Genomic DNA, 18,352 nt, shown 5'->3' on the forward strand with positions numbered 1-18,352 from the left:
GGCCGACTGCTCGTGCTCTGCATTCTCCACTTTGATGGTTCGAAAAATTTTCCATGTATAACTTCTCTCACAGGAGAAAAATGTGTGTAATTATATACACTTCTTCCCCCAGTAACCTTTTTGCTCTCTTGTGGTGTTTGGTTATTTGATGATTATCCCCTCTCAAGTTTGCTCACATTGTGCACGCTCCTATCAAGTGAATCTCCTGCACACTCTTCCTTTCCCTAACAAAGTGTGACACTGTGCAAGGGACTGAGAGAGCAGTTTTTCATGAATAAATAATGATCATTTGTAATTAGCATATCAATTGTATGTACGGAAATGATGCTTCTCAATTACTTTACTGTGATTAGAAGCTGTTGATTTACCTAAGTAGTTTTAAACCTTCTTCCAGCAAACTGCATACATTATTAATTAATTTAGTCAACAAATTTTCTTTGGCTTTCTAGATAATATAAAAAGAACTTCTACCGATTCCAAAGGCCAAGTATATTTTGTTGCTGCTGCTGTTTTTGTCCTTAAGCATCTGAAGCCCTACAGTGACATGATTGCCTGGGAAACAGTTCAACAAACAGCTAACATTTGTTGGACCCTTTTAAAATATCAGCCACTTTTCCAAGTGCTTTGTGTATATTATCAATAAATGTAATACCCATAATGATTCTATAAAGTAGATACTCTATGATACCCTTTTTACAGATGAGAAAATTGAGGCTCAGGGATGCTAAGCAGCTTGTCTGAGCTCACAAAGCTGCTAAGTGAAGAAGCTCAAATTCAACCCTAGGCAGAACTGATGCCTTAGTCTAATAGAAAATATATATAAGTGTGTGTGTGTGTGTGTCGCTTATTCATTGACTACGTATTTATTGAACACAAAGTAGGTGTATGTTATCACAGAGATAAATAAGACTCATCCTGCCCTTGAACAGTCTAGTGACAGCAGAGTGATTGTAAGCTGATAAATTACAGTGCACTGAAATAGATATTAGCATTTAGACAGGAACAAAGTACTATGGGAGAGAATTAGCATATTTTTTCCAAAGAATAAATGTAATACTTTTTATACTTGCCACTTTTCTTCAGGAAAAGAGAATACATTTAGAATAGGATATTAACATATTTGAGAAAAGGAAGGGATCAAAAAGTCATAAAGGTTTTTTCTGGATATATCCTGTAACTTGTGTGAAGATAGTCCATTCTTAATTAAACACCCAATCAATATGGTTTTTTTTTTAATGACCAAAAATGCTGACTGCAGCGCTACACCAAGGCAGAATTATAAGAATTTCCTCACCTTCCAGCCCTCTTTCCTGGAGTAACATAGTAAAGACACTCTTAAGATGGCATTTGAGGTGGTAATAGTCTAGGGTGCTGCATCTAAACACGAATCTGCACATCAGTGACTGGCTGGCTGTATGAGAGTTTTCTAATGTCACATGTTCTTAGCTCATATTGCTGTGGAACTTGATACGGAAAGTCTGGGATACAGCCTCGGTCTCTATATTTTAAGTGTTTAAGTTGACTTCTTGTACATCCAGGTTTAAAAAGAACTGGTCTGAAAATACCCATGAATAGCAAAGCCACTGATAATGATATTTACTTTCTCTTTATTATCTTGTTTAAGGCTGTGGATTGGTAGGTAAGAGCCTAGTCTCTGGAAACAGATCTCAGTTAAGTTCCATCTGTTCCACTGACTAGCTGGGGACCTGGGACAAATTCCTTAAGCTCTCCATTACCATTCTTACAGAGTTGTTATGAGGATTAGATATAATACACAAAAAACAGCTAGCAGTGCCTTGGACTCAATAAGTGCTTAATAAATGTTAGAGTATGCACACCCATATTTATTATGTATAGACACACACTGGTTAAATAATATCAGAACACCTTAGTGGTCTAAAAGCAAAACTATCATAAGAACAAAATGGTCAGCCACAATTACCTTTGTGGGAAGGGAGTAGGTCTGTCTTTGACTATTGAGGCTTTTCAAAGTTGAGAAATAATAACCCACTAACGGGGGCATATAGTCTCATGCTGCTTCTTCACTGGCCAACTCATACACTTTAGAGCTAGAAGTTAATACATCTTATCCTTGTCATTAGTTTCTATCCTTTCACATCATATAAAAACCGACCCGCCATAATCTGAATTAGTTAATCTAGAAAAGCAGAATGAGGTTGTTGAAAGAGCAGTCGTTGAGAATAATGAGTTCTAATCCAGCACTGCAGCTAACAAATTTATGAGATGGACCAAGTCACAGCCACTCTTGGTCTTTATTTCCTTATGTATTTGGATACAAGGAGATAAACGAGGCTGCTTCTAAGGGCATTTGCAGGTATAGTGTTTGTGAGTTTGTGAGCTACTTAATTGTACTAACATATAATAACCCAATATCCTTGATATCATTTATTTCCCGATAATGTTATTTGGTCCTTAATCCAAAAGAATGACTGATACATTTAGGAGCCTATGCATAAACCTGGCTTTAGATGTTCCTACAATAACTGAGAGGTATAGCCAACTCTTGGTTATCCAACAAAGTGTTTAAGCAGCTTATCAGCAAGCTGGGTCAGGATTATGTCCATGTAATCCTCCCACAGAAAGAACCAAAATGAAGATGAAGACCTGGGCACAGGCCATTTGGCCACCGATTGTGCACAGGTATAGAGATCCCTTTCTAGAGCAGGCATCTCTTCCAACTGAGGTCTAGCCAAGGTCAAAATTTAACAACTAGTTTCTCTATAACAGGGGAGAGAGCACATATTATGAGCAAAGTCATGTATGCAGTGTAACCAAAGATCTCTGTTATTAGAGAGGATTCTTAATCAACCAGGATATTAAGTGTACCAAGAAATAGCAGCCATTTTGATAATTCACATTGTGTGGGGAAAAAAAGACTGTTGAAACATCAGAATGCAGCGATGTTTAAGTTGATTCATTTAGCAGCCACTGTTTGCTAAACTTCCATCAAAGTAACTAACATTAAAGTTTTCCGGAGCTTACTACTACTGCATGAGATTACTAATGAAACAAGTATGCATCTGGTTATTTACTAAACTACTTTTTCCTAGCTTCCTGAATGAAAATTACTCCTTTATATATTAAAAGTTTAGAGGATATAGTTCTTACGGTTTTTCATCAGTTTAGTATTTTATTAGTTTGTATTTATGCATTTGGAAATGGTAATATTAATAAAACCATTTGAACTCTCCTTTTCATTTTGATTTCTATGTGTATTTTTTTAAAATTTATCAGGGGAAAGAAATATTTTCAGGATGGGAATGTCCATTCTTCCTGTGCATTTTAATTCATTTCAGTGAAGGCTCGTGGCCAAACTAGGCACTGCTATGGGGTAGGTACTATTTCCCTTTGGGGGCTTTTCTTCTTCCGGACCACTTCTCTTTGGTCCAAATAATTCCTGGGTACCTAGTATACTGCATGCCTTCCTCACCACCCTTCACCTCATTAATGACATCCAGCTTTTACCAGATACCTGTTGGAAAACCTTGTTAAATTAATCCATGCTAATGACTTCCTCAAATTGCAATAGGTACAATAAACTCTAAAAGCAAGAGCATGAAATCTAAAACTACAGAACTTCTTTTAGAAAGTATAGAAAGGTCTTATAGAAAGTGTAGAATTTCAGGTTTTTTAATGGAAGAGGGGATTTCACTTTAAAATTGGAAGCTTTGCTAGGTCTCCTCAAATCACATAAGGGCCATTTTTTCATCCTGTGTGAAAAGCTGGTGCTACAAATTTTCAGTGACCGCTCAAACTGAGCTAATTGTAATAAAGGACAGTTCCTGAATCAGGAGGGGGTGGGGGTGTGTGTGTGTGTGTGTGTGTGTGTGTGTGTGTGTGTGTGTGTAAATATACATATATGTGGTAAAAAGACAGCTTAACTGTTTACAAATAAACTTATATTTCACAACATGTTTTAAATATTTAGCTTGAAATAAGGCATATTTTCATTAAGAGAGAGACTAAGCAAAAGTTAAGAAGAAATAAACTTTCAGGGCTAAGGGAATATCCTTTGACAGGTGTTTGTTCATCAGCATGTATACCCTAACTGAGCAGATACCTTGGCCTTTTTTTAATGCATGGAACAGGAACTCCATGGAAAGGTGGTCTGCTTTTTGTTCTTACTTTAAGAGGGAAAGAAAGAGAAAACTGCCTTATTCTTGTTAAAAAGTTATACTGGAGGACTAAAAGCACTCCAGAGATAAATTATAGGTTTAGAAGACAAACATATGCCCCCAAAGTATTAATAAAAATAGGCAGAGCCAGTGGAAAAAGAGACCCACCCAAAATAATCCTTAAGATTTTTCTGAAAATTATTTAAAAAACAAAGTTATTGAGTGTTTGAAATGATATCTTCTACAAACATGCTTATATTTCTTCAAATCTCTGAGTTACCTCTTATTTCTATTATACTGCTTAATCATGTAATTTGCATTATTTTTAACACAGCATTTTTAGTAGTAGAAAGGAAGAAGCGTGACACTCTGCCCAGATTCCATGTGGGTTCTGTGCCCTAGTGGGAAAGACAGCGTGAAAGGTAGAGTGAGACCAGGAGACCCGTTAACTCTGTTGAGCCCAGAACAACCTCAATGCTCTACCTTTGTTTAGGGTCACTGTCTAAACAAAGGTAGAGCATTGAGGCAAAATTCTGGATTCAAAGACCATGGAGTCTGCTTTTTGTCAGTTGCTAAGTGCATGGGGGAGAGCAGCACTGGGGGTGAGAGAGGTAACCCTGCCAGTTCTGCAGGGCCGAGGGGGGCACACAGCCGTGTTTCTCTCAGCCATTCACGGTGGCCAGAGCCTGATGGTCCCGTGTGTTCGTCCCACAGCCCCCCTGTGGCAACTCTAAATTGTAGGCAGAGTGCCTAAACTGGGATAATGGGCCTCTAAAGGTCCAGCCTAGAATTTCCAACCCTATTAAATGAAAGCAAATAGAACAAAAGCCAAAAAGAAGTCTGGAGACCAATCATCTGGCCTAGAAAACGGGTGAACCATTGTTATTAAAACATACAAAAGTGTAAGTTTTAATATTAAAAAAGAAATTAGAGAAGTGTATGAACAAGCAAATCACCCGGTTTTCCTTTTAAAGGAGTATTCCATACATTAACAATTCACCTTGGGGCAAATTACAAAGAAATTAGAAGCACACGGATAACAGAGTTTATATTGTACAAAGTTGCCCAAGTTTTCCCCTGTGCATGTTCTTCCAGAGAACTTTGTAGAATATAACTAGTGGAATAATGTTTAGTAAATGTCTTTTGAGTGTCCAAGTCAATGATTGAGTGAATAGTTAAAGGAATAAATTAATCAATGAATAAGCCTATTTTCCTAGGCTTTCAGCCACAGATAAAAATGCACTTTGCTCAACAGGTATTTATAACCCGTTGCTCTCTGTTTAACCCAGACTTGGCAAAGGAGTGGTTATATAAGTTGCCTCCAGGGATCTCCAAGAATGCCTTTATCTCATTGCTAAATTCAAAGCTGTTTTTCTTCCTCAGTTCATATCCACCATGCTGAAGCAAATGATAGAATGGAACACTTTTTCTTAAGTCTCTAAATCTGTATAATAGTTGTCATTAGGAATCTCAAGATATAATTTGTGTGCTTGAAATGCAAATGATTTTTTTGTAACTCAATGTAATATTCATTTTAGTCCCCCTTCTCCTTGCGTTGTGAAAATGTAATCTCAACCAATTTTGGGTGGCCTTCTCTGCCGCTTCAGAGCCACTCTTCTTCCGTGTTCTGGCAGTGTTTATCCCTATCTCAGCCCCTATCTGTCACACCACACACCTTTCTGTGCTGAGTTTTACTCAGGCAGGAAGCAAGTCCAAAAAGCCTTTGCACTTCAATCTTATCAAATAGGCGTTATGTCCTCTGCCCTGGGGGTCAGCCAAGAGGGAAGGACTGGCTCCTTTTCTCAAGGTTCTATAATGTCTGATTACAACTTTTCTTCTGTTTTACTTCTCCCTAATCCCAACCTGAAGAAATTTTAAAAGGGTTGGGAGGAGCCTCTGGGTTTACTTGTAGTAAACAGTTTCTCCAACTATTGTCTATGCCATGATGTTCAAAAGAGTATTTTGAAACTCAAAAGCCAAGAATTGATTTATTTTTTGCTTTCTGTCATATCATATCTATCTTATAGGTTTGTATGCATATCTGATCATATCCTTAGTAAATTTCCCTGAAAGTAAAATTCTTCATTTATAAAGGTTTTATTCAATGCATAAGCAATAGTGCCCTCCAGAAAAACTACCAATTTTTGTTATATTATTAACAGTATATGAGAGTACCTCTTCCTTACATCTTTGTCAATACACCATATTTAAAAATACATCTTTACCATTTTTAAATTAAAAAAAAATGAACATTTTTTTTCATCTATACTTCTTTGATTATTAGGGAGCTTGGACATTTTTTCATAGGTTTATTGGGCATTTTAAAAAATTATTATTTGTCCATGAGTTCTCTTGCCCATTTTGCTTACATCTTTACTGACTTGTAAGAGCTCTTCATTTGAAGAATGTTAACAAACTGACTGTCATGTATTGAAAATATTTTTTACAGTTCGTTATTTGACCTTTTATGGTGTGTGACACAGAAACTTACAGTTTTTAAATCTGATTTTTGTGGGGGTTTTCCTTGGTATTTTTACTTAAGAATTCCTTTTGTATTACAAGATGATGAACATTGACCTATAATTTAGTTGTTTCAGCATCATTATTTAACAATCCTTTTCCCCTTTGGTCTAAATTTCGCATTTATCATACAATGAAGATTTTTATATGATTGATCTGTTTCTAGACTCTGTTTCATTCTACTATTCCTTACTACACCAATAAGACACTGCTTTAAGCATTGTAGATTCTGAATAAATGTTAATATCAGATAGGGAAAGTCCCCATTCATTACTCTTTAAATTTTTTCCAAAGCTTCCAGACTAGTGCATTTACTCTTCCAGGTAAAATTTAGAAATTCCATTTTAAATGTTAGTGTTATCTTTTAGGTCTTCATTGTTTCTCACCCTCCTGTCTCGAACCTCCATTCAATCCATCCCATACCCTAACCTGTTTATGGTTCAACTACAAATGCAATAAACAATAATAATGGCAATAAATCTTATTTGCCATAGCTTCTTGAAATTTCAAACTGGGATTGTACTATGATACTAGTTTCACATTTGGCTCTGGAGAAAAGAAAATGGAAACTCTCCCCTTTAAGAAATGTCACTGTCTTTTCAGAGTGTGGAAGGAGAACACCATGAGAAAGCCGTGGAACTTCTCAAGGCTGCTAAGGACAGCGTCAAGCTGGTGGTCAGATACACCCCGAAAGTCCTGGAAGAAATGGAGGCTCGCTTTGAAAAGCTACGGACAGCCCGGCGTCGGCAGCAGCAACAATTGCTAATTCAACAGCAGCAACAGCAGCAGCAGCAACAAACACAGCAAAACCACATGTCATAGGTAAGAGGTACCTTCTTCTATACAAAGAAAGTCCCTTACACACATTTGGGTTTTTTCTTTTCTTTGCCTTTTTTTTTTTTTGAATATAGTTTCTTAGACAGCTGGAACATAATTACTAGATTTAATAATCCAAACAAAATCAATCAAACAAATAAAAAACAATGACCTCAGAAAATGTAAACAAGACTGTTGCTTACTTTATGTGTCATTCAGCCATATTCCCTGCAAATGTAAGATATTTTGGAAAATGATATACTTTAGGAGGGCTATAGTACAGACTATACAATGCCTTTATACAAATTACAAAAATGCAGCCTTTGTGCAAACCCAGGTCCTCAGGCACATGGCTGTATGACAAGATGTGGGCTAGATTCTAGCCCCCTCACCTCCTTGGCCAGCTGCCTTTGCACAGTGTACAAACTAAACAACCATACAGTGCTGATCCTGGGACAATCCCCTTGAGAATACTGAAACAGTTTACTAGAAAACCACGCCACTGAAAAGAATGAAGTAGAGACCTGCTACTATTTATGCTCTGACAGATTCTGAAATTCTCTTTGGGGGCTCACTTAAAATGTATCTAAGGTACACCTGCCTTCTTCTAAATTCCACTTTGTGACAAAGAATGCTAAATCAGGTTTTGCTACATGTTTTTAAGAAAATTAAAAAAAAGAGAGAGAAAATTCAGCAAAAAATGTTGAGTAAGAATCACCATCTTTTGAAGTGCCTGCTGTGTGCTAGGCCCTTCTCACATGTTACTCCTAATCCTCAAAAAACCCTTCACAGTAAGTATCACTAAAACACCATTTTTTAGATGAATGAGATGAAGCTTCAATGGATTCTCCACAACCACACTTACAAGTAGCATAGAATTATTCTTCCTTCTTACTCTTCCAAGTATTTCATCTGCCAACATCAGAAATTCTGGAGTTACATAAATTTTCCTTGCTATCCTTTGGAAGAGACAATTCATATCGTTAGGTACCTCTACACTATGATGTCTGCAAATGTGTACTTGAAATGAGGTTCAAATGTTTTTGGAAAGATGACAATGTGTAATGGTGTTTTTAACTCATTCAATATCAGATTACTATTTGTACACATTGGATTTGAGAAGAGATTTTCAATTTTTTGTGATGCTCATGAAAAGAAGCTACATGGGGAAGTAAAAAGAGTATGGGATTTGTTCTCAGAGAGTTCCGGGAAATCAACCATCTTTCTTTTATAGCCTGCTAGTTTTATTATATATATCATGGTTTGATGTTTTTATCTAAAATTACATTCCATTCTAAAAACTACATTTAATTAACAATAAATATTTATTTGTTACTGTGATTGGCCCGGCACTGTTCAGTGAGCTGGAGAAACAGTGTGAGCGAAGCAAAGTCCTTGCTGCCATGGTGCTTACATTCTGGTCGGAGGAGGCAGTCAATTAACAAGCAGATTATAAAAATATCCTATTGAGACCAGTACTTTGTAGAGTTAAATAGTGTGCTTTGATAGAGACTGGCTAGGTGATGACTTTCTGTGAGGTGATCAGGGAAGACCCCTCAAAGGAGGTGACATTTAAGCAGAGGTTGAATGACAAGGCAAAGCCAGGAAATGAGCATAAGATGAGGAGGAAATAGTGCAGCAGCTCTGAGGCAGAAGTGAGCCTATTTGACATCAGAGGAATAGAAAAAAAGCTGAGGTAGTTAGGCAATAAAGGGTGAGAAGGACAGTGAGATAGATGGGGGCCAAATCACAGAGAGCTTTTTAAACCACTTAGGGAAGTTAGGTTTTATTGCAGTGGAAACCACTGAAGGTTTTTAAGCAAAAGAGTGACATGATTTATGTGGTAAATTCTGGCTATAGGGAGAATAGATTATTGCAGGGTGAGAGTGAAAACAGACACCAGTGAGGAGGCTGTTCTATAGGAGCCCAGGCAAGAGATATGGTGGTTTGGACTGGGATGATGGAATGATTTGGATGCATGTAGACAAGTTATTTTGTCCGTATCCTTCTTTTCTCTAATCCATTTCAAACATAAAGGTACTTCACTTTTGTACTTTCAGAATCTTTCAGAGGTCTTTTTGCTAAGAATAACAATCCACTGTTCTTCAGTCAAACATTGACACTCGTTTCCTGAACTCATTTTTTCTTCCATTCTCAATAATACAGACTTGTACCAATTCTTCTAATTGTTTTACCACACTGACCCATAGTAAAATTGTTCTAAAGTGTTTTGAAAGAAGTATGTTACCGTTAAGACTTCTGAGGTCTTACTAAAAGCTTCCAGTATTCTGCTCATTCAGTCATCTTTGGAAGTATACAACTTGGCCATAAATACTGCTGGGCCATGTCCTCAGTTCCGTTTCTCTGTTCCATCAGTCTTCATTAAATCACTTGAGAACTTCCTACTGTCTCATTATCAAAGACTAACATTTTTAATAAAAGGCATTTAAAACCATATTTTTTTCTCGCACAGGATAAGGTAAAGCTCTATCTAAGTGAACATGAAGTTTATATTCATGCCTGCCACGACAGCACTTGCAATACACAGGACCATGGCCCCTTGAGATGAAGCTGTAGTGACCATTTCAAGTACCAGCAAAGTACAACTAAGTCATGTCATCCATAGATTTTTATGGTGGATTCAGTCAAAGAGACCTACATTTGCTCTCGTTCAACTTTTAATTAATTAGATTTTTGAGGATTAAATGGGATTTGTTACACTTGCTAACTCCTGCTATGGTTGCTTTTGAGAAGAGATCTGAAGCTGTTTACTTTGAACAGATCTCTGATTTTTTTTTTTTTTTTTTTAGTTTGACGCGTCAAGCAAAGACCAGGTAAAGCAAAAATATTTGTCAGATATTGTCCTGTTTACCACGTGCAATACAATTTCTATTCTATAAGTTAGAAATAACATTTTATCTGAGATGATAGACGTTATTAAGTAACTAGCAATGGTCAGTGGTGCATACAAATGGAAAATAGGTTGAATTGCAGGTAGTGTGTGGAAAATGTGTCTTATGCCTGCTTTTCATTTTAAACTCTCCTAAAGCGAATCTCAGTTGTCTTTTCCCCTAACTTCCATCTTTATTAATCAGGAAGAGTAGATTATATTTTCTAAAATGTAGTAAATATGATAACTGTATAATTACATTACAGAAACCTAAGCAGATAACACGAATAGGGTTTTTTAAAAAATATTATGCCCACTTATTTGGAGAAAGTGTTACATTTATTCATCTTTAAGCATTTCTTTTTTTTTTTTTCTTTTTTTTTACTGAAGTGTGGTTGACTTTGATTATTAGCTTCAGGACTACAACATGCTGATTTGACATTTATATACGTTACTAATTGATCGTCACGATAAGTCTAGTTACTACCTGTCACCATACACAGTTATTACAGTATTATTGACTGTATTCCCTATACATTACATTGTCCCATGATTTATTTATTTTATAACTGGAAGTTTGTACCTCTTAATCCCCTTCACCTATTTTGACCTCCACCCCATAAGCATCTCATTTTTAAAAGTGTGACATGTTAAGTACATATTTCACTCAGATTCCCAAAGAGTAAAAGTGAGAAGGAAGAGGAATTCTTTTTGAGATGTCACTGTTCTGAGGAAGTCAAAACCAAAAGCTTGTTTGACTTCTCTGACCTCCTATTGGTGGATCCAGGGTGAAGAATTCATTTACATTCAAATACAGGCTGCATTTTAGCAGATTTACGAAGCAGCTGGCCTTTGCCAGTAGCCTCACTGACTTTCTTTTTCCTCCTACTCTTCAGGCCTCCAATTCCCTTATTTTATCTACTACTTACTATTCTGTACCTTCCACGTAACACTGCCACAGCCACGGGCCTCATGGTCTTATCCAGGGAACCACTGCCAGAAGTGCCAGCCCACTTACGGAGAGGTCCCAAGGGATGACTCTGATAAAACTGAATTCAAGCAACTCAGAGTTACCAAGCAGAAAACTGGACCAGAAATAATTATCATAATGCTAGATAAAATTTATTAAGGAATTAAGGTATGCCAAGAACTCTTCTAAATGCTTCACATGTATAAAATGACTTAATCTTTACAATAATCCCATGAGTATTTTTAATCTCATTTTAAAGAAGGAAACTGAGTCATGTAGGATTTTTTAACGTCTACTTATTTCACAGCTAAGAATTTACAGGGCCATGATTCAAACCCAGAGATATGGGCTTCAGAGCCTCTTTCTTTTAACAGCTGTGCTGCTCTGCCTCTTTCTTCAGTGGTACCTGCCCTTACGTTTCCCATCCCTCCTCTTAGACACATTCATAGGAGCCTTCCAGGAATTCAGTCTCACGCTGCTTAGAGCTGGCACTAACCCTCACCACTTACCTCCAGGACAGTGCGCTGTGCTTCAAAGTACTTCGTCATCAAAGCTCTGTTAGTTTCCTCTTGCTGCCCTAAAAATTACCAAAACAAATGTAATGGCTTAAAAGGATACAAATTAATTTTCTTGTAATAAGGTAGGACAGAAGCCCAAGATAGTCTCACTGGGCTTTCAGAGGCTGTAGGGGAAGATTCATTTGCTTGCCTTTTCCAGCTTCTAGGGGCTGCCTGCATTCCTTGCCTCCTGGTTCCATTCCTCTTCCTCCAAACCAGCAATGATAATTGCATCGCTCTGACCTCTGTTTCCACCATCACATCCCCTTCCCTGACTCTTTCTTCTCTCACCTTCTTCCACTTCTAGTTACATTGGACCCACCTGAACAATTCAGGATACTCTCCCTATTTTAACGGCAGCTGTTTAGCAACCTTACTTCCATCTACAACTTTAATTCCTCTTATAGTTTCCCCTATATAGAACCTAATATATTCACAGGTACTGGGGATTAGGACGTGGACATATTTCAGGGGCCATTATTCTGCCTACCAAAATGGCTCGTTCAAAAATTAGCAAAGCATTTTGATCAACAGAATTTAATGTGGAAAAGAGGCTTTTATTTAAAAAAAAAATTAATCTGTTCAGTTATAAATCATGGGAATGAGGGATGATGAGAACATACGGTGCAGGTGAGTCTTCTCAGTGGGCATTTCGGTGGTGCACACTTTGGATGCCCAGTGCTCTCTCAGCTGCTGGCATGTCCCTCAAGCCTACTCCCCCTCTGGGTAGATGAAGAGACCCAAGACTCTTACTAAAATGCACCTGCTCTGAGTCCCATTCCCTTGGGACATGTAACTGTATATGCTAATTAATTAAAAACTCCACCACTTGGTCGCTCTGTCACCTGGTAGCTAAGGGACTTGAAGGAAGTTATTCAATGTAAGACACATTAAAATGGTCTGTTATGGAGATTAAATAAGAAAAAATATGTAAAACTGTTAACAAAATATGTGGCAGTTGGTGAGCACTCAGTAGTCATAGTAGTAGTGGTAGTAGAGCATTAGAATGTTAATGGCAGGTGATATTTTTATGCAATGTCTTGTTAGGTGACTCCTGAAGAAGTACAGTGGTCTCATGCTTGACCCTATAGGCCCAAGATGCTTTCAGGCATTTTCTAGAAGGCTTGGCGGCTGGAGAGCGCCGATGCAGAGCAGGCAGACTGCAAACCTACCCTCACGCACACCTTCACATCAACCAGAACAACTTGTTAAAAAAATTTTTGTGTGTATGGTGCTCTGCATTCATTGAAATAAAAATATCGACAGCTTTAAAAATAAAGCTGGAAAACCAGTCTTCTTTCTGAAAGAAGTGACTCCATAATGGTAGGAAAGTGGCAGGTCTGGGGGGATGTTTCAAGAGGCTGCTCCCCCAGATCTGACCACATGGGGCACCTGCCTACTCTGCTATGCTCTGTGTCAGGCTGATCTCGTGGGAGAAGAAACAGGCCTATTATCTACTTCACAGAAAGGACATTGGTGCTTCCAGCCTATCAGAGAGCGGGTTTGCTTTCATGTATCTCAACAGGAGCACCACTGATCACCCTAAGAGTCATGATATATAATAGTTATCTCTTCTTTGCCTTTGTGAAGAAAAACAGAGTCCTCTGGAGTTGTGAGGAAGAAATGTTTTACATTTGAAAGGTTTCCAAACTGATTTTTAAAAATTTAATCTTAGGGAATAACTGTGTCTTTTCCATCCTCATTTGATAATTACTCCCTTTGCAAAAATCAAACAATTTTTTTGCATGTGGAAGGCTGTGCATGAATGATAGTGCCCAAAATAACCCTCGCTGTTCTCACAGAGCACATGCTCCTTTGATATTTTTAGCATATTGTAGTTGACAAGTGAATACTAATCACTGATTTCTCTTCACTCTTTCCCCTCTTTCAGGTCCTTGAAGCTATTTGATCAAACACCCGATAGTCACAAATTTGAAACCGTGCTTCAGAATCCCAGCACATAGTAAAGGAAAAGACAACACTGATAATTATACCTGTCAAGAAACTGTGAACATGTGGTGTATAAATTCTTTACCAAGGCAACTCGACACCTTCTCTCTCTGGGGCTGAACCCCTGCTGCTCACGTGCTCTTTACACACACAGACGTGCAGTTCACTGCAGTGGCAATTCTCAGTGTGTAAAGGGAGAGCTTTTCCAGTCTGCAGACTGAAACAGTATAAGAAGAATAAAGTCCATGACTTTCAGATAAATCACCAGGGCCAGGGTTAAGTGATTGTTGGGTCTATAGCTTTTCCAGAGATTAACAAATCCCTCATTAGGCTATAGTTCAAACTGCATCAGTTCAAGGTTGTCGCCACTTAAAAAGAAACCTACACATTGCCCCTCACCCCGACCTGTTCCACATCCGTATTGCTGAGTTGTCTGAATTAGAATTACAGTTAATTGCAAATTCAACCTCTATTCCCCTCTTGAAAATGGCAAGTTATTATACTATATTTATACCCAGCTCAGGTTCTAGAAGCAATTGGCTTTTTATTTTCTGTTTCCCTGAATTTTATTACGCATTAATAGATTGGGGCAATTTCAGCTCAACTTTTAGTTCATTGGAAGCAAGGATAGAGAATTCTAGTACTGTATTTTTTTTTTAATTTAAGTCTTGCTTGTATCTATTCTTATTAACTCTAACAGAATATAATGTCTATTTATTCCACAAAATATATATTATCAGAATGTATTTGTTACAAACTTAGGTCTTTTCTTACCAAGTACTGGTAAGAGAATATTAGCAAAGGACCTGGCTTCATGAATTGATCCTCGTATGGTATTTACATATAACCCTGCTCTCAATATTTTTTTTGTTAATTTCATATTTTCGATTGATAAACTGAAGAAGTCTATACTCTTGTTACCTACACTGATGTGCTGTCATGGAAGTGTATTTGATATTGTAAAGCTTAGGGCTTTACAAAACTAAATTATGAATGTGCATATATATATACAAATATATATGCATATATATATACAAATATATATATGCATATATATACAAATATATGTCATACAAAATCTAGATCAGTTTTCCCAAATATAAACTGGATAATTTCATCAATCTAAGATCAAAAGTATTATTCCTCTTAAAATTAGGCATATGGAAACCAGTGATATATTGTGAATGAAAAGATACTGCTGCTTCTAGGATAAAAATATACCTACTTCTTTACACATACTCATGTAGGTAAATAGACAATGAGATATCATCTTTCAGAAAGTATCATTTACTGTAAAATGATCTGTTAGAATCACCTAGACTGATCATAGCTTCTAACTTATGGTGAATCTAGGACATAAGTCTGATTTTACTTTATGGAATTGGCAGGAAGCAATAATTATTTGGCACTTAAATACCTTAGCCACACAAATGTACCTGAAGAAAGAATAAATGTCCAGTTGAAACATTCTAGAGAGATCGTTAAAACTGAGGCAAATATTTGAATATTCCCTTTTCTCAAATGCAGAAATTGATTCCCCAAGAGACAATAAATTTCACATTTCAGATAGTCCCCCAAATTAGAAATTTATGAAGCTAAGTTTAGTAACTGTTTTCTTGAAAATAAAATCAATTGGAACTACCCCACACGTTTCATTTTGCCCTGCCAGGTGGTATTATTGTCAGTACCAGGGTCTGCCTACTCTTCATGGTCCATCACATAACAGAGGACAAACAGCAAGGAAACCAGGAGGTGCAGTGTCCTGCCATGGTAACAGATTCCCATCCTTGAACACATATCATTTTTTACTAGAGAGAACTGGGGCGGGGCGGGGTGGGGGGACGAGGGTGAGGACCCTGAATGTTATGTAAAATAGATTTACAAAAGAGATAAGTGTGACTACAGAGAATGAATGGAGAATACGTGAGTATTATTCAGTTTGAAAGAGGTAGTTCTCATTTTTATAAGAAAAATTTAATAAGACATATATTTTAGTTATCATTTAACAGATATTAAAGCTATTCAGGCTATGGCACAGACTCTCATAAAGGGAAACCATTGCACCCTTGTAATGAGGAAATGGTCATTTCAACACATCTCAGTACATTGTATAAATTTGGAGCTTAAGGTATGTTTTCATTTAGCTGTAAGTGGTTGGTTAATATTAAATTATCCTGTGTTTTCACATCAATATAAATATTTTCATGGTGTTACAGAAGCAGCTGTCAAATGAGTAGATAGCTTACATTTGTGTTTTCTGGAAGTCTTTGTATTTTATGCTTCATTTGCATAATGTTAAGTGCTAATAAATGTATGCCAACTCATCTTTCCAAGTGAAGGGGCAATGCATCACACCTAGGGCATCTAAGGACAGATTACACGTCACACTGGTCTTACTTACAAATGACCAGTCAAATGGCCAGTTTTCTTCAGTACAATGTAGTTGTTGAAATGTAAGCCTTCCCCAAAAGTTTTCATCACAAGTAGCCATTCCTAAGACTTAGGCCCCTTGTGGTTCTCTAAAGGTTCACTGAAGCCAGAGGGAAAAGGAAAAAAATGACCACAACTCGTATTAATGCCTTTTATTATTACTGATCATATTAGAGCCACTGACATGTTCAAAATCATATTAAAGACATAGCGGGTTGCTCCTATATGAAGTTCAAACTTTAATATCATAAACAACTGAGATATTAAAAGTTGTGGAAAAATCTGTTGTGACTATTCATCAGTGATCCTGGTGAATTTTAGTTCTTTCCCCTGACCTAACTGGTGGCCAGGTTTTGCTAAACTCTTTCCTGCTGTGATTTTTGAAGGCAGAATACACAGAGCATAGTTCAGTAAAAGAATCCTGGAACCTTTTCATTGAGGCATTTACATTTTGATTCTTTTGCCATTTGAAATAGAACATCCACAGGGAGATAATGAGCTTAAATTACAATTGCCTTTGGAAAGAATAATGGATTTTGTGCTCCCTCAATCATGTAATCAATAGGGAATTCTCTAGTTATGTGAACTACCACTATCTTTTAAGACAATGCTAAGATCTAAATGCAAAATCTATCATTCAGGAGCTTTTTAAAAATTCAAGGCTGTCTCTGAAGAACTTGGCTAGATGTGGATCACACCAATTTACAAATGCAGTTTTCAGTCATGACAAATCAAACTGATCTGATCTCAGTTCATTTTATTCAGCCTTGCCCACAGGCCTCTGAGACGTTGGAATACTTTGTCTATATTATTTTTAACATCTATAGATATTTGTGGATGTGTGAATCATGCCTGAATTTCTCATCTTTTGGCTAGTTTGTGTTTATCACACAGACACAGCCTGTTAGTAAGTCCAGCTTTAAGAGCATCATGAAGTAGAAATTAATGCTGTCAAGATTCAGGGAGGCCAGTATAAAGCAAAATCTCCTGAAACATGGGATAGTCCTACCCATCTCATCCTTGTCTAGGTCATGAAATCCCTGAGAAAGGGCTATAACTGCCTTGTGGACTGCTGTATCCCTAGCATCTGGAATAATGCCAAGCACAGTAGAGGTGCTCAATTAATATTTGATGAATGAATGGACAATTAAATAAATGAATGAAATTAGACAAATAAATGAATTTTGCCTTCTGATAATTTGAAATTTTTCACCAGTTTATATTATACTGATTAGCATTATAATTTCTGAATTCCATAATTAGAGCCAGAATTGACTCTTCATAAATACTTTTTAGATATATGAATTTGGAATCAGTTCAAAGGTTTCGAGGGTTTGGGGACACTTAGATAGGAATGTTTGGGGATTCAGAGTTTTTACAATGAGTGAAACCTTGCTAGTTATTTATGAGAGCTCCCTGAGTTATGTGACAGGGATGATCCAAACATGGAACTCCATTTATAAATTTTGTAAAATATTATATTTTCATTTTTAAAAAGGAAGAAAATTCACATCATCAAGCATATTATTAATATGTCCTTCAATATTTATTAACAATTTTTCTCTAAGGCTTTCATTGTAATTGGAGACACCATCTCTAAATCTCCTGCTTTCAAAAGATGATTTCTCCTTTCTTATTTGATTCTTAGAATGTACCTGAGCTAAAGATTAATCACATAGCAATTAAGACTTTTCCATGTGTTTATTCACTTAAAAAATATTTGTGTACCTAGTATATGCTGGGTTTAGGAAATGCAGTGGCAAACTAGACAGATATAGCCCCCTATGGAGTTTGCTGTGAGGAACTCCGCAACAGTTGCTCTAGATCCTTCTTCACAGCTAATAGAAGAGATGAAATCCCTTACCGCATGGAAATCATGAAAGACTCTGCACATATTTACGTGAGCTTGCTTTTCTAAACACATCACTCAAAAATGCTGCTCAGTGTACTCAAACACCATAGTTATACTCCAGTGAGGTAGGTAATAATTTATTCATAACTAAAACTTATTTAGCTTTCACTAAGTTCTACTGTGCTCAGAGCATTCATAGACTATATCATTGAATCCCTTCAACAACTTTAG

At 36.9% G+C, this 18,352-nt stretch overlaps 1 protein-coding gene across 2 annotated transcripts in view; it reads left to right on the plus strand.

Moving 5' to 3' along the window:
- Positions 1 to 13,901, plus strand: part of LIN7A (lin-7 homolog A, crumbs cell polarity complex component) — a 212,543-nt gene extending 198,642 nt beyond the window's left edge. For both annotated transcript variants that reach the window (XM_057742109.1, XM_057742108.1), the window contains exons 5-6: positions 7,260 to 7,478; positions 13,781 to 13,901. In XM_057742109.1, the coding sequence (XP_057598092.1) occupies positions 7,260 to 7,478 (219 nt within the window). In that variant the 3' untranslated portion in view covers positions 13,781 to 13,901. The remainder of the gene's footprint in view (positions 1 to 7,259; positions 7,479 to 13,780) is intronic.
- Positions 13,902 to 18,352: the final 4,451 nt, after the last annotated feature.

Source organism: Hippopotamus amphibius, chromosome 7 (genome assembly GCF_030028045.1).
Source record: "Hippopotamus amphibius kiboko isolate mHipAmp2 chromosome 7, mHipAmp2.hap2, whole genome shotgun sequence".
Lineage (NCBI taxonomy): Eukaryota > Metazoa > Chordata > Mammalia > Artiodactyla > Hippopotamidae > Hippopotamus > Hippopotamus amphibius.